Source organism: Sylvia atricapilla, chromosome 5 (genome assembly GCF_009819655.1).
Source record: "Sylvia atricapilla isolate bSylAtr1 chromosome 5, bSylAtr1.pri, whole genome shotgun sequence".
NCBI lineage: Eukaryota > Metazoa > Chordata > Aves > Passeriformes > Sylviidae > Sylvia > Sylvia atricapilla.
Window position 1 is genome coordinate 44,778,660 of NC_089144.1, and position 14,573 is coordinate 44,793,232.

Genomic DNA, 14,573 nt, shown 5'->3' on the forward strand with positions numbered 1-14,573 from the left:
AGAAGACACTTCTTTGGAGAAGCAAGGCACCAAATGGATGTGAATGCCTCTAAGAGACCGTGCTATGCTGCTAAGGCCACTCACACCAAGTGCAGACAGCAAGAGCGGCTGCTGTAAAAGATTCAAAGAACAGAAAAGGACTTAAGGAGAGCAGTGGCAATAGGGCCAGGTCATCTGGGGCATGCAAGGAGCATCAGGAATTGTCAGTGCACTGTCAGAAGTACTGAAATTGCTCATAGTATCTCTCCAGGCTCGTGGCCCAAGCAGGGAAGCCCAGGGCATGTCAGCTGCCTCCTCAGAAGCACCTGCTTGGCAAAGAGAAGCCAGGTCTTATCCTCTGTGCCCTTTGGAAAAAAACTAACAGTTGTATAATTGATCTAACAGAATACTCTGCAAAACAAAAGGAGAAATGTCAAACTAAATGACAACTTACAGCTTTACAGGAAGCAGTTGTGTCAAGGGAACACCAGCACATCAACGGATTCCTGACTAAAAATGAATCAGATAGAGCTGGTCTCCGTGAGCTGTCATTGAGATGATGGAAACTGCAGTGGATACTTCACTGGCCAAAACTCCAACTTACTGAGCTCTTTGAGAATTCTCAAAAAAGGCATTTCTGTGATTCCACAGAGCACCCAGCACATACAGCTGGGCACTGCCCCAAAAAGTATGAAAGTCAGGGTACTGGTAATTTGGGGATGGTTGGCATATGACCAGTGTAAACAGCTATAGCCATGCTCTCTCTCCTGGATTTGTTACAGATGATGTGTGTTAAACCATGGGATTTTGAGTTATGAGCATATACACAGCAAATGGCTAAGGCAGTCTTTTGTGCTGTCTGCCTTAGCCATTTGGTCCTAATTAACTGACCATCCCCACAGTTAATTCCTGGTTCCTACAGACCTTCCTGTCTTGGGCAGGGTAAGCCTCTGGGGTCTGCAGGGTTTGAGAGAAGTCTGTCACCTACACAAGCTCGGACTCCTGCTTATTTCAGACAGGCAGTGAGATACTCCAGGGTTCTGGTATGCATGAAAGCTGGCTGCATGAAAGCTTCTCCTCTACTCTGCTCCACAGGGAAGGTTGTACACATACATTTACCTTTACAGTGGACTCTTGGCAGTCCCTCACCCAGAGAGGCCCTAACAAAGGAACACCAGTTTAGCAGAGAGGCCACTGGAAGTCACTGGTCTCAGATGCAGGGCCGTGACTGCTGCCTCCAAGACGAGATGTGAGCCTTGGGCTCAGGTTCAAGTCAAACACGAATTGCAGACGTCACCTCTGGCACATTTCCGGAGCACAGAGGGCTGGGGATTTTTTTCTGTCTGCAGATCCTTCCTGGAAATAAGACTCTTTGCCCCAGCTGCCTGAGGACCAGCACTGGCTTTCCTGGAAGGGGTGCTAGTAGACTTTGCAGAGGCTCCAACCCCAAATCATTCTTCCCTTTGGCTATCAGAAGAGTAGATGTATCTGGCCATATTAACAGAACCACATTAAAGCCTCAGTGTGTAACGGAGAGAGGTCCGGACATATTTGTCCCTGCAGCTGCCAGTCAACCTTTATGACTCAGGTTTTTTTTGGGACCTGGGCCTTTCTCTGCCTCATCTCTCCAGAATATTGCTTGGGCTCAGACAGAGTTCTCTAAGAAATTCAGGAATTCTAGATTTAGCTGCTCCTTTTAACCCAGCATCATTTATGTCTCTGACTTTCTTCTATCCAGCTAGTTTCCCTCTCTGAAATGGTGAGGGAATCTGTACTATACCTAGTCTCTCTTGACCAGCAACACTCTGTTGACCTACGTGCCTGTTGCCTGATAACTCCTTTCTCTCCTCCCTCCCCACAAGATTTGCTGTTAAAAATGGCAGCAGATGAGGTCTCTTATAGCAGAGCTTGCCATCTCACACACGCACCCTCCAACACCAGCTAGACTTTCTGAGCTCTGATCAGACAGATTTCTCAGAACACCAACCCTTTAACAACTTCCATGATTTGGAGCCAGTTATTAATATCTATTAAGATGTTTGTGTGAAGGCACAGTTTCCAAATTCCTTCTGCACAATATTTGATCTCCTTCTTTTTTAAGACACACAAGTACACCATTTTATTATTTGTACAGATCACTTTGTTTTCCTCAGTACATAATTTCAATTCCAATTCATTAATGTGAAAGCATAAAAGAAGCAACCACACATAAAGCAACAAAAGTTTGCTAAACCCAGAAGATAACAGCTGATAATTAAGGAAGTCCCATTATTTCTTGGCAAAGGAGACTGTGTTCCCAGAGACACATTCTTAAAGGGCCTCTCTTTAGTGTAGCTGCATAATTTGCATGAATACTATTTGCACAGAAAAATAAAGGTTTTCAGTATGGATAAAAAGAGGCTTTAATGCGCCCATAATTTCTGTACAATACTCACGCCCCTTCTTGTTGGCACAGCCCGGCCTTGTGACAGGTTCACAGAAGAGCCACTCTGCCAGATCTTTGATGGTGCAGACAAAAGCTTTTGTTAGCACATACCTGCCTTAGTCTCATTTTATACTGATATCACTGCAGAAAAAAGACATCGTACTGATCTGAAACTGCACATAAATCCCCTCTCCAAGAAGAAACCCTTCATTTCTATCTTCCCAGGCTCACCTCTGCCACCTGCCCGGGGAGTTGTTCACAGCATGGTCTCCTGCTTACTGGGCAACTCCATCCCAAAGAGACTTTGGGATGCATTTTGTTTGTGTTCCCTCACATTGCTGTTGCTAGCCACTGCCAGGCATGGAGGGCCATGGAAAGTCTCCTGGTTTTTGTGGTTCCCTTGTGTCCTTCCCTTTGGCTGTTTCCAAGTGTTGTTCAGCAAGACTGAGCATCTGTTCTAGGCTACAACCATACACTGAGATGAAGGTCTGCCAGCATGTGGAAAAAGGCATGTTTCTTGGATGAAGCTTGAAACAGGATAACTAGTTTTGTGCCTTCCAGTACCTAGATCCTGTACATCCACCCCTGCAGCACTGTGTGGCTTTGCTTCAGTTGATGAGAATCTCAGAGAGAAATTACAACCCCCTGTTCTTATGTCTGATGTTACTACCTCTGACTCCCAGTCACAATCTGTGGTAAAGGTCTGTAGTGGATGGTTATTGCCTTACATGGAGATTTGATCAAAGATGGTGTTATTAAAATGACAATCAGCAGAGAGGAAAGGTGTCTGACTGGTAGACATTTCTGAAAAAATACTGCTTGAAACAAAAACTGTTTTCCTCTGGCAAATCCCCATGAAGTCAGGACTGTACCTCACATTACTGCTACAGCAGTTCCCAAGTCACTAAGAGCTGATAAATGATATAGATTTTCTGCACATTGAGAAAATTTTGTGTTAATTATTGAAAAAGATTTTTAGAAAAGATGCTCTCTACAGACAAATTGTGGGCAAGATCTAATTTTCCATTCCAGTATGATAGCTATTGAAAAATCTTCCATAATGCCTATTCCTGAAGAGAAAATAGATGTTCTTTGTGTCAATATTTGGCTTGAGTTCTAAGTCCTCTTCACGTTTTAACCGCATTGCTACAACGGCAAAACTCCCCAAGGGTGCACAGAGCTTCAAAATCCTCCTAGGTCCACAAGAGTCATAACCACTGCATTCCCAAGAAGTTACAACAGAGAGCTTGTCAAGAATCAGCTAGTGCTTTGCTCAAGCCTACTTAACAACAGCCAACCTTAGACTGAGGTATCGTATCACCTAATAGTTTCAAGGACCAGACTTGGCCTGGGAGCCTGGCAAGGGGGAGGAAGGAGGGTGGTATGACTTTACCTGGGACAGGCTGTATGGGGAGAGCAACAGATTCTTACAGGGCTTTGTCAGTTATGAACTCAACAGAAGCAGAAGTTCATCTGCCACAGAGCAGGGCTAACTCCTTGCTACTACTCTGGATCCTTTTTGATGCAAACCTGTCCTTTGAAGGTTCTGTCTCCTGATGGAGCTTCCATTTTTTTAACTCAGCTCTGCCCACTTGTAATTCAGGGCTGTGCTTTCATGGCTGCTTTAAGTTCTTTGACTGCAACTGGTGCCCATGACATGGTGTGTCCAGTGTGATGGCAAGGCTGATGCTCGTACGGCTCTGGTGGACATGACTGTGTGGCATCAGAAGTAGTTTGCTGGATGTGGAATAAGAATGCAGTAGAGGAAACCCTCACCGGCATATCACTAGGAAAAGGCATGGTATGGTCACTGAATGTACAGCCGAGAAGCTGGAACATGGGTTAGCTCTGAAAGTTTCCTTAATAATGTGTTCATGGCAGGCAGAAACAGGTTATTGCAGGGAGTTCCTGTCCCAGCAAACTCAGCTGGATCAGGAAGGAGCTCTGGGCCGCTGAGGTTTCTCTCAGCAATGTGATGGTACAGGGGCCCTCTTGACCTGGTTTATGGCAACACAGTGCATTAGTGATGTCAGTGAGCATTTACACTTACACAGACAACACCACCTAACCAGTCCCTCTGCCAGAAATGCTGCTGCCCTTGAATATCCAGCTGCTTAATGTATTTCCTTAGGAACAGAGTGTAGGCATATGCATTAAATTCCCACCCCTGAGCTGTAAGAGAAAATCCTATACATCCACCCAGGAGCTAAGGTTTGGATTAATCTATTACAACTCTTTCCTGTTCATTTCCTGTTGAGCAACAGCCTAAATACCCTGACCCAAAGGCAGAAAAGAATGCAAATTATTACTTCCCCTATTACATGGGAAATACAAAGAGGACAAAAGGTGAACTTCACCCCTGTGCTGGAAGTCCAAAGATCAGAGTAAGAAAACTGTCTCTGAGGCAGAATGATTCAGTCAACAAGGTAAACAACAAATTCCTCATAAGGGAGAAAGAAAAACAACAGCGATTTCATTTCCCGATTACCTGACTTACTCAGTTGACTACACCAGATGTAGTCACATATTCTGTGCTTTCAGTACTCCATCCTAGCCTATCATCACACAAAATTGCTGCAAATCCAGTCTGCAGCTGATAAGATTACTGACATGTGAATTCATGGACCAATTATCAAACTAGGAATCAAGCACTCTTGCTGTCTGATTTCTGCACTGAGATCAATGACGCTGGGAAATGCTTGGTTTTTTGTAACAACAGGGCTGGAATGTTTTCTCACTCGAGGAACAGAGTGTATTAAAATAGCAATATAAATGCTCCTGTTTCTTGGTACACAAAAAGTTTTCCCAACACGAGTAGAAGACATGGTCAAAATTTGTTTCCTATGTAAAAATAACTAGCGCTATTTACAGATAGCATACCAAACCTGTTATTTCGCCATTCACAGACATACATGTTTATCCTTGTCAGAACAGTGCAGAAATTGCCCTTACAGTATGATTTTACTCAAGACACTCACTCTAAGCTCATTGCATTCTGCCACATTATACACATCATCATGTGAAATCAGCTATTCTATACTGCAAATGGCATGAAAAACTTTATAAATATACCATTTCTCATTGTGTTCATATTTTTCCTACATAGTCTAAACACAGACTTTTTTACAGAAAAATCTTATAAGTTAGTTACTCTTTCAGCTGGCCCACAGTAAGTCCTGCTACCAGAAAGATAATTAGCATGATTTTGGTGTTGTTTCTGTTGCCCACCCACTACACCCTAAAAGAAAATCACACTTATTTCTAATGGTCACGGAAATGCGCATCTAGATATCTTCACAAGAAGTTTCGCCTCAACATGAGAAAGAACTTCATGTTAAGATGGCAGAGCACTGAAACAGGCTGCCCAGGGACATCTTGGAGTCTCCCTTTATGGAGACATTCCAGACCCACCTGGACATATTCTTGTGTCACCTGCTCCAGGTGAACCTGCCTTGGCAGGAGGGTTGACTGAATGATCTTCAGAGGTCCCTTCCAACCCTAACAATTCCGCGTGTAACTGCACTTTTGATATATGCTAGTGAACAGGAATTACAGTTCCGTCTATTTCACTCTTACACGTTCATTCAAGATGGTTTGTTGCATCAACAGCTTTAAACGCGCGGATTTGGGGAGGCGATAATGGTTTTGCTTTCAATACTAGGACACTAGACTCACCTTTGGAAGGTGAAGCGCACAATCCCCTTAACAGTCCAGCTTCTGAAAGGTTAATTTTCCTGAATGTGTGTGTTCCACATTCAGCACCCAATATACTGAGGATCAACGGAATAGACTGTATGCAGGAATAGAAATACACATTGCGGCATTTGATGAATTTATACACAGAGTAGTAGAAAACATTAGTGAGGATGTGACAAACTGGTAAACGGTACAGAAGCTGGTTCAACATATTTGCCCGTCGAAGATTAAGACATAAATTACAGCTAGTGCAGGATCGACGCTTCACGACTCTCTCTACGCCCAAGAACATCTCGCCTGGAGTCAAAAGACACTGACAGGGAATTCGCACTTAACGTGTCCTATAAACCCTGAGATTTTCTATCCTTGCGTGCGGAATGACGAAAAGCTGCTGGTCCGCGGATTTATTTCGGCAGCTGGAGGGACGGACGCGGCCGGGCTTCCGCCGCCCGCGGGGCTGGCCGGTACCCCCGGGAGCGGCCCTCAGAGCGCTCCCGCCCGGTGCCACGGCCCGCGCCGGCCAGGCGCCGCCACCTCCTGGGGACCTGCCCGTGCAGAGCACCAAGGAGCTGCAGGCAGCGCTGCCCCGCCGGCACGGGCACAGCGTACGGGCACGGGGCACAGGAACGGGCACAGGAACGGGAACGGAGACGGGACACGGGACACGGGCCCGGGGTACGGGCGCGGGGCACGCGCAAACGTGCCGGGCACGGGCACGGGCACGCGCACGGGGCACAAGCTCACAGCCCCGCACTGCCCACGGCCGCGCGACCATGGCGCGCAACAGCGATTGGTTGGAACGGGGGTGGGGAAACTGGCCGGCCCGGCCAATGGGAGCGGCCCGCCGCACCTACCAGCCAATGGGCAGCCGCGCCTGTGGCTCGGCGCGTCGAGGCCCGCCAGCCTATGGGGAGCGCGGCGCGGGTGAGAGGTCGGGGGTGGGAGCGCGGCGCCCCCGGAACTGGAAGCGGGCGCGGAGCCGCTTCCCATTGCCTCCCGTTGTCCCGCGGCGCGCGCGAGGGGTTCCCGCGTGGGCCTGCGCTTCTCCCGCCATGGTGAGCGGGAGCCGGGAGGGCGGCGGGAACCGGGACGGGAGAGAGCCGGGCCGCTACCGGCCCCAGGCGGCGGGCCGGGAGCCGGGAGGGGCGGGAGTCGGGAGCTGAGAGGCCCGGGAGCCGCTCCGTTACCGGCCCCAGGTGGGAGGCGGGCGGCGCTGACTGTGTGCTTCCCCCTCAGAGCCTGCCCCTCAACCCCAAGCCGTTCCTGAACGGGCTGACGGGGAAGCCGGTGATGGTGAAGCTGAAGTGGGGGATGGAGTACAAGGGCTACCTCGTCTCCGTGGATGGCTACATGAACATGCAGGTGAGGGACCGGGGGCGTGCCTGCGGCGGGGGCGGTGCCGGCGTTGTCCATGACGAACCTGTGGATGCCTCATCCCAGTGCTCAAACCAGGCTGGATGGGGCTCTGAGCAACCTGGTCTAGTGGAAGGGCTCTCTGCCCATGGCAGGGGGTGGAAATGAGATGAGGCGTACGGACCTTTCCCGCCCGTCGCTGCAAACTGGGATGCGGTACAGGCTGGGAGCGGGGCCGCTCGGCCAGCCCCGCTCTCTGTGTCCGAGCCCCGGGCTGGGGGCAGAAGCGTCATGTGATTTGTGGAAGCCACTTATATTGCGATCGTTCTGATTTTTTTCTCATTTTTCTTTCAAGCTTGCAAACACAGAGGAGTACATAGACGGTGCATTGTCTGGACACCTGGGGGAAGTTTTGATAAGGTAATTGGGGTATTTGTTTATAGTGGAGGAAGGCTCTAAATCGCCTCACCACTTGCATTAAATCTTATACTGGTGGATGCTGTGTTTCTTGTCTAATTAAGATGCCAAGCATAGCTCTTACAGGAAGGGTATGAATGTGTCTTTTATATGGAAGTCCCTTCTGAGAGGAGGAAAAAAGAATTTTTGAGCATATTTAAGGGAGTATTTACTATACCCTTTGGGGTGACTAAATACTTTTGTTTTCCACATTACTGTATATCCTGGAGCCCTTCGGCATTGTATACCAGTGCATTGCAGCAGGAAACATTTCACATGCTTGGAAGTTACACTTGACTGTAACTGTTCATCCAGAAGTAAAAATCTTTTGGTACAGCATTGTCAAACAGTTATTACATTTATGAAGTTGCACAGTTTAATGTACTGTGTGGAAAAGGTGTACAAGGTCAACAGCATTTTGTTCTGTAGAATTTGGCAGTTGCTGGGCTACATTCAAGCAGAAAAAATGTTTAAAGCTTTTTTTTATATGGGGAAAATGATAATGCTTATAGCTAAGGGAACTCTTGGTTCTATTACAGGTGCAATAATGTCTTGTACATCAGAGGTGTGGAAGAAGAGGAAGAAGATGGAGAAATGAGAGAATAGGTGTTTTGTATTTCTGGAAATAAACTTTTTTTGTTGTCTTGTTTTTCATACTTTTGTACTAAGGTGTTTTCCTTTTTTTCCATTGTGTTTTAGAACTGGGAAAATTAACCCTTGAAAATATTTCTAATATTTTATTGATGTCTGAAAAATTAATGCTGGAGGAACAACAGGTAATTGTTAAAATTTAAAGCTGAAAATATTAAAATGAAAAGCGAGCATTTTTAACAAAATACCAGTTATCTTCCTGTCTGAAACACAGGAAGACTTGGCAGTCTCTATTTTACAGTATGTATGTAGTGACTCTTTAAATATATTTCATCCTTAAACTTGTTTATGAAACATTTGGAATTAGCTGGGAAGATTTCACTTTAGGTGAGGTGTGGGCATCTGTTATACCCTGGTTTCTCTCAGAAATATTCTCTTGCTTTAAGTCAAGAAGCTTGAAGTGTGACTATGGTCATTAAGGGTGGACAAACTTGTATCAGCTTAGTAGCCAACAGCCGCACAGCCAAAAGCCTCCTGGCAGCTGTGGTGATCCACAGACTTCAGTGGCGTTAACAGACTTGAGACAAGAGACAGCAGGATGGGAGAGTGTTTAGTGAGTCTCTGCTGAGGAATGGGAAGGATACTGTGGTCCTCCTCAGTGTCCTCTGAAGAGATGATGTTCTCTCTAACAGCTGCACAGGTTGTGGCTGCAGTAGGTACATATGGAGTGCAGATCTCCAGCCCTGTTGGCTGGGATCACACATCCTTTCAGAGACAGCTGCAGTGAGCAGTGCTGGGTGCTCAGGGCTGCATTAGGATAGAACACTGATCATGTGAGCTGGGGGAAGAACACCAGCCTGTCAGGAGAGATCCTGCAGAGAAATACCTCCCTGTTTCTCTCATGTTGGAAGTCATCCTTGGAGCTATCCACGTGTTCCCTTAATATTTACATAGGTAAGCTTCCATAAAGAGTGAAAAATCATTTTGAATATACTTGCACAGGTGTTTCATTGCTTAAACCAGACCTGTCTTTTTTTGGCAGCATGGAGGCTTCGCAGCTCTGCTGAAGTACTCTACAATGCCATTGGGGAAGGAAAAAGAGCTATTTAAGCTAAAACCTGTACTGTCACAAGGGTAAATGAGACCTTTAAATTCAGCAATGAGCATAGGAAACTTCAGAACAACTAGATGTGTTCTTAGTGGTGGCAGGAATGAGAGGCAGAAAAGCATCTCACCTGGTTTGCGATGCAGCACATCCTGTTAATGACTTCATGATGCAGAACAGTGCCCCTCCCGTGCTGACACAGATAGTCACAGTGCTGTCAGAATTGCAGGAGGAAAGGCTGTGACTGTCACCCTAGTATCTAAATCAGTTCCTTGTCTGCAATGGGCTGGCACTGCTCTGAAATCCGCTCTTCCTCATGAGGAGGAAGCAGGACTGGAGGTGAGTTTGTCATATATTATCTGAGCACTGATCAGTGCAGATAGGACCATCACTATGACAGCTCACCAAGCTTCAGCTTTCCAGAGTAACTGGGAAGACCAAGCTCATGCTGGACACCTTCTGTGTGCATAGATGAATGTAACTGTTCCTCACCTAAACAGGCATATATGTAGAAGGATGTCTGGAGTTGTGTTGTGCAGCCAGAGTGCTTAATTCCTTTCCTGAGGTTAAAGAAAATGTTTTTGCCTTGCAGAGAAAGCTACCTCCTGTAATTCATAGCACTTCCTCTGACTCCCTTCCTACAGGTTGAGAATTCATCCATGTAGAGCACCGGTGGTTGTTGGTGAAATGCTGGTTTTTTGTGCTAGGAAAAATCTTTACACAAGGAAAGTCCTGTAGCAGTTTAAAATGAGTAGAAACTTTTTAAAAAAGTAAACAAGCCAATGCACAAAAGAAGCAAGAGAGCATTTTGTCCATAACATCCTTAATGTTATAGATACTTCCTAACTTAAAAATGGGCTGTTGATATTCCAGGACAGACGGCCTGAACCCATCATCAGGAAAGCAGTCACATCTGGTTTTGAAGGGGGCTGTTGAGAAAGGAATCAGAGTAGATAGACACAGTTGGTGACTATCTAGATGAAACCACTATCTAGAAGAAATTAAAAAAAAAAAACCAACCCTGAAAATCTATAGTAAGATGAATAATAGGAAAGACAAGTGGACTTACATTTCAGAAAAGCAAGGACTCAGAACTAAGAAAACAGATATTTTTCTCATGTTATCTCTCTCCCTCTTTCAGACAAATAAGCTGCTTTATAGAGTCTTGAGTTTTCATCCTCAACAAAAGTGTTTTCCTTTTACATAGCTTCACATTCTTTTGAGATGTTTTGTTATACCTGGGTTTTTTTTTTTTTTTTTTGGCAGTTACATTCCTTAGACCATTACAGTTACAGTTTAGACAGTTACATTCAAACAGACCATTTTGTTTCTGCATACCACCAGGCATCAAACACTTCAACTATATAATACCTTGGTGCATAACTTGATAACTAATCTTGGTTTAGCTATGCTGCAAAAATGGAGGCATGTGTTTCTCTTTGCTCCTGTCAAGTGTTCCATTCATTTCAATGGAAGAACCCATGTAGATAAAGTCAGACAACAGCTTAAACATGTGCTTAACTTAGATCCTGGTCCTAAATGATGTGGAAAGAATTGCAGTGCAGGTGAAGATAAGGTACTCTGAATATACCACAGTAATTGCAGCTGGTTCTTAGTTTGTATGGAGTAAGCCCCACGAATACAGATTTTTTCATCTCCTCTGGAGCAAGTACAAAAGGCAAAAGAACTGCAAAACTTCACTTAGATGAGTATTAAAGACACAAATAAATGGGCCTGTGATTTTACATGTTATATACAAGATATATAAAGTAACTAAAAAGAAAAATTGCTTTCATGTGATAAAGTTATTCCAATTGTTTATAGAATGAAAGAAAATGGAGATAAAGTAGCAGAACACTCGCAGGAAAAGATTATGCCCTGCAAAACCACTTATTAAATACAGGGAAAAGGTGGTCAAAAAGATCCTAGAAATAATGAGGCATGACACATACCACTTGTAGTTTCAAGCTTATTTTTTATGTGTTTCTCATTAGAGTATTAAGTTGGTTGCTGTTTATTTTTAACTTGGAAACCTTCCCATTCCTAGGAGAACACAAAAAAAGAGTACACAACCTACCTGAGAACACCTTAAATCCCTATCATTGCTAAGGGGAAAAATGCTGCAAACTCCAGTATTGTGCAGCTCACAGACTGTGAAGAAGGACAAGATTTGGCCACAAGCCCAGATGCTGGAATTGTACCAGGTGCCCACATCACACTCCTGACAGGACACAGGTGCACACAAACTCTCCTTTTCCTTAGCTGCAGCTTATGTGAAAAGGAAACCAAGGCACATAGGTTGTTGGCAAGGTTGTATTGTATTCAGGGAGAACCAAATTGTGTCCCCTGAGGCGAGTTGTGGTGTTCCCCCAAAATATCTCCCCGTCCCCAGGCCATTATGGAATTTGCCAAAGACGGATCTGGGAGCAGAGGATTCAGAAAACTCATCTGAACAAATGCAGTGTTTCCATTGTTTGAGAGATGCAAGGTTCTTCTACGCAGAAAAAACCAATAAAATGCAGAATTGACTTTCACTTTTGCAAAACTATGGAAAAAAAGTATCTGTAAATGTGATGTTAAGCTCAATCCGACATGAGAGAAGTCAAAGTACTTAACTGATTTGCAATTTAGTTTGGATCTGTTCCACATTTGCAAGTCACTTTCATCCAAGTGATGCATTTTCTGTGTTTGATCCTGAGGGTTTACTGATCTCTCCTGCTTTTGTAAACAGGGAACTAGCATTCAGTAAATTTCACTAGTAATTAACTTGTGTTAAGGCATGCATAGTGTTCCCTTTCAGGACATTTCATCATGCTATGTGTATTATTGGAAAGATCTGTTTAGCAGATGAAAAAAACTAATCTACAGATTTAAGGAAAATTTAGCCAATATTTGATCTGAGACTCATCTCTAACTTGGGGCCTTTTGTTTTTAATTACAAGTTGTTTACAAGAACAGACATTCTAATGTAGCTCTGATGGTGTATTTGAAAAGGGGTCCCTGAGGAATAAGCATGTAAAGCACCAGCAAGAAGAAATGAAATCCTTTAAATCAATAACCTGATAATCAACTTTTTTATCTCCACTTTTCCTGGGATTTGTTCTCTCATTTGAAATGCCACATTTAAAAATTATTTTCAAAAAGAATATCCACTGGAACTTTTAGGTGAATTAAATCTCTAAATTTAAGAAATTTAGGCAGGGTTCCTTTAGCACCCTACTCTGTCTACATCCCAGTGAATTCTGCCAATGTTTCAAAAATACAGCTGAATATTTAGAATCTGCGCTTTTTGAATCAAACTAGAATTTCCTGAGGATGTAATCTAGAAACCATCCCTGCACTTACCTTTCTGGGCAGTATTCTTAAAAACAGATCAGGCGCAGTGTGTCGAAAACCCGTGAATTGACCTTTTTCATATGCTGATCTATTACAGAGAAAATTCTTCACCAGGAAAGAACCAGAACAGGGCATATAGAAATACACAAGCACATTTGTAAGTTTTCTGCAAACAGAATATAAGTCTTAGAACAAAATACACGTCTAGCTTAACTAAGGATAAAATCCTCACCAATTCTCAGGATTTAAATCAGGATTATGACCTTGATTCTTGGAGAAGCCTAAAGCACAAAATTATTTTTGTTCTTTAAAAGTGTAACAACATGGCTCACAGGTGTGTTGATCTTTCCTTTTTCTCCCCTCCACCACAACATGCTGTGTTTCATTCCTGACACAACAGCTCTCAGCCCACCACCACTGTTTAAGCACCCCCCACAATGGGACATTGTTCTTTGCTTGTTATGATGCTGTTGCCACGTTCCTCTCTGATTTCTGCTTTCAAACATATTGTGATACTGCTGGGGAGCGCCAAAGTCAGCATCAGGAACTCCTGGAAGTGGTAAAGCACCCTTTACCTGCTCTCCTGTCAATCTCCTACATGCCTAAGGGAGAATTTAAGAGGAAGACAAAGGTTATGTCGTGGTGTGGCATTACGCCAGTGGAGAAGCATCACAAGGTAACACCCAATTTTATTGTAGTTTAACTCACTTTTCAGGTTTGATGTTAAATACAAATTACTGGGCTTTAGATGCAAATCTTGCCTCATTTTCACACAAGACTTCACCAGAAAGGCTCATTCGAAGAGCCAACATATCCAACTGTTTCTGCTGAACAGGAATATGGATATGCACATAGATGTGTTACCAGCATTTCAAATCGATTCTCTTTCTAAAAGAAAAGAAAGTGTCTAAAGAAGATTGCCACCCTGGGAGAACTGTTTGAAAGACCACTTGTTTAGAAAGACATGCCATTTTCCAGCTGGGAAATACTGGAGTACTGTAGAGGTTATGAATATGTGAAGAGAGAAGAAAACCGAAAAATCCGTGTTGGGAGCAAATATTTGCTCCCTGATTCTCCCATCCGTCGTTCTGTAGGGGGCAGCAGAACCGCACAGACGTTTCGGGTTTGGACTCGTATAAATGAATATCTGCCTGAATAAATGAATGTCTGCCTGGACATGTGGCGCTGTGGGAGGTGTTATGGTCCCTCGAGGATTGCTGCTGCCATGTGGGCAAGGTGGTTGGCGCAGGCAGAAAGATGGATGCTGGAGAGGGAGGCACGTGGGGGAACAAACGCTCCCAAATCAGAGGCTCCTGTTTTCTTGGCAAGGGGAAGTCTCCAGGTGGTGCTGTGAGAACTGAGAGCTCCGGGAAGCTCCAACAGAAAACCTCGTGCTTCGGAGCTGGTCATGAACCAGCGCGATTCGCGGATGTTGTCACGGTACCCCGGGCCGCATGCAGCCCAGCATCCCGCGCCTGGAGCGGGCTGCAGCGAAGCTCGGGCGCAGGGCCGGGGCCGGCTCCGGGGCGCGGCGGGGCCGCTGCCGGCGGGGCGGGGCGGGACGGGGGGCGGAGGGGCGCCGGCCGCGCCCCCGGGGGACTTTGAGCCGGCACTCGGAGCCTGGGGCCGGCA

The 14,573-nt window shown here is 45.2% G+C and overlaps 1 protein-coding gene across 1 annotated transcript; it reads left to right on the forward strand.

Annotated features, from left to right (window-relative positions):
• Nucleotides 1–6,968: 6,968 nt before the first annotated feature.
• SNRPF (small nuclear ribonucleoprotein polypeptide F) lies at nucleotides 6,969–8,563 on the forward strand. Its single transcript, XM_066318492.1, has 4 exons — nucleotides 6,969–7,155; nucleotides 7,337–7,462; nucleotides 7,809–7,873; nucleotides 8,449–8,563. The coding sequence occupies exons 1-4, from the start codon at nucleotides 7,153–7,155 to the stop codon at nucleotides 8,513–8,515; spliced, it is 261 nt and encodes an 86-aa protein (XP_066174589.1). The 5' UTR covers nucleotides 6,969–7,152; the 3' UTR covers nucleotides 8,516–8,563.
• The last annotated feature ends 6,010 nt before the right edge of the window (nucleotides 8,564–14,573 follow it).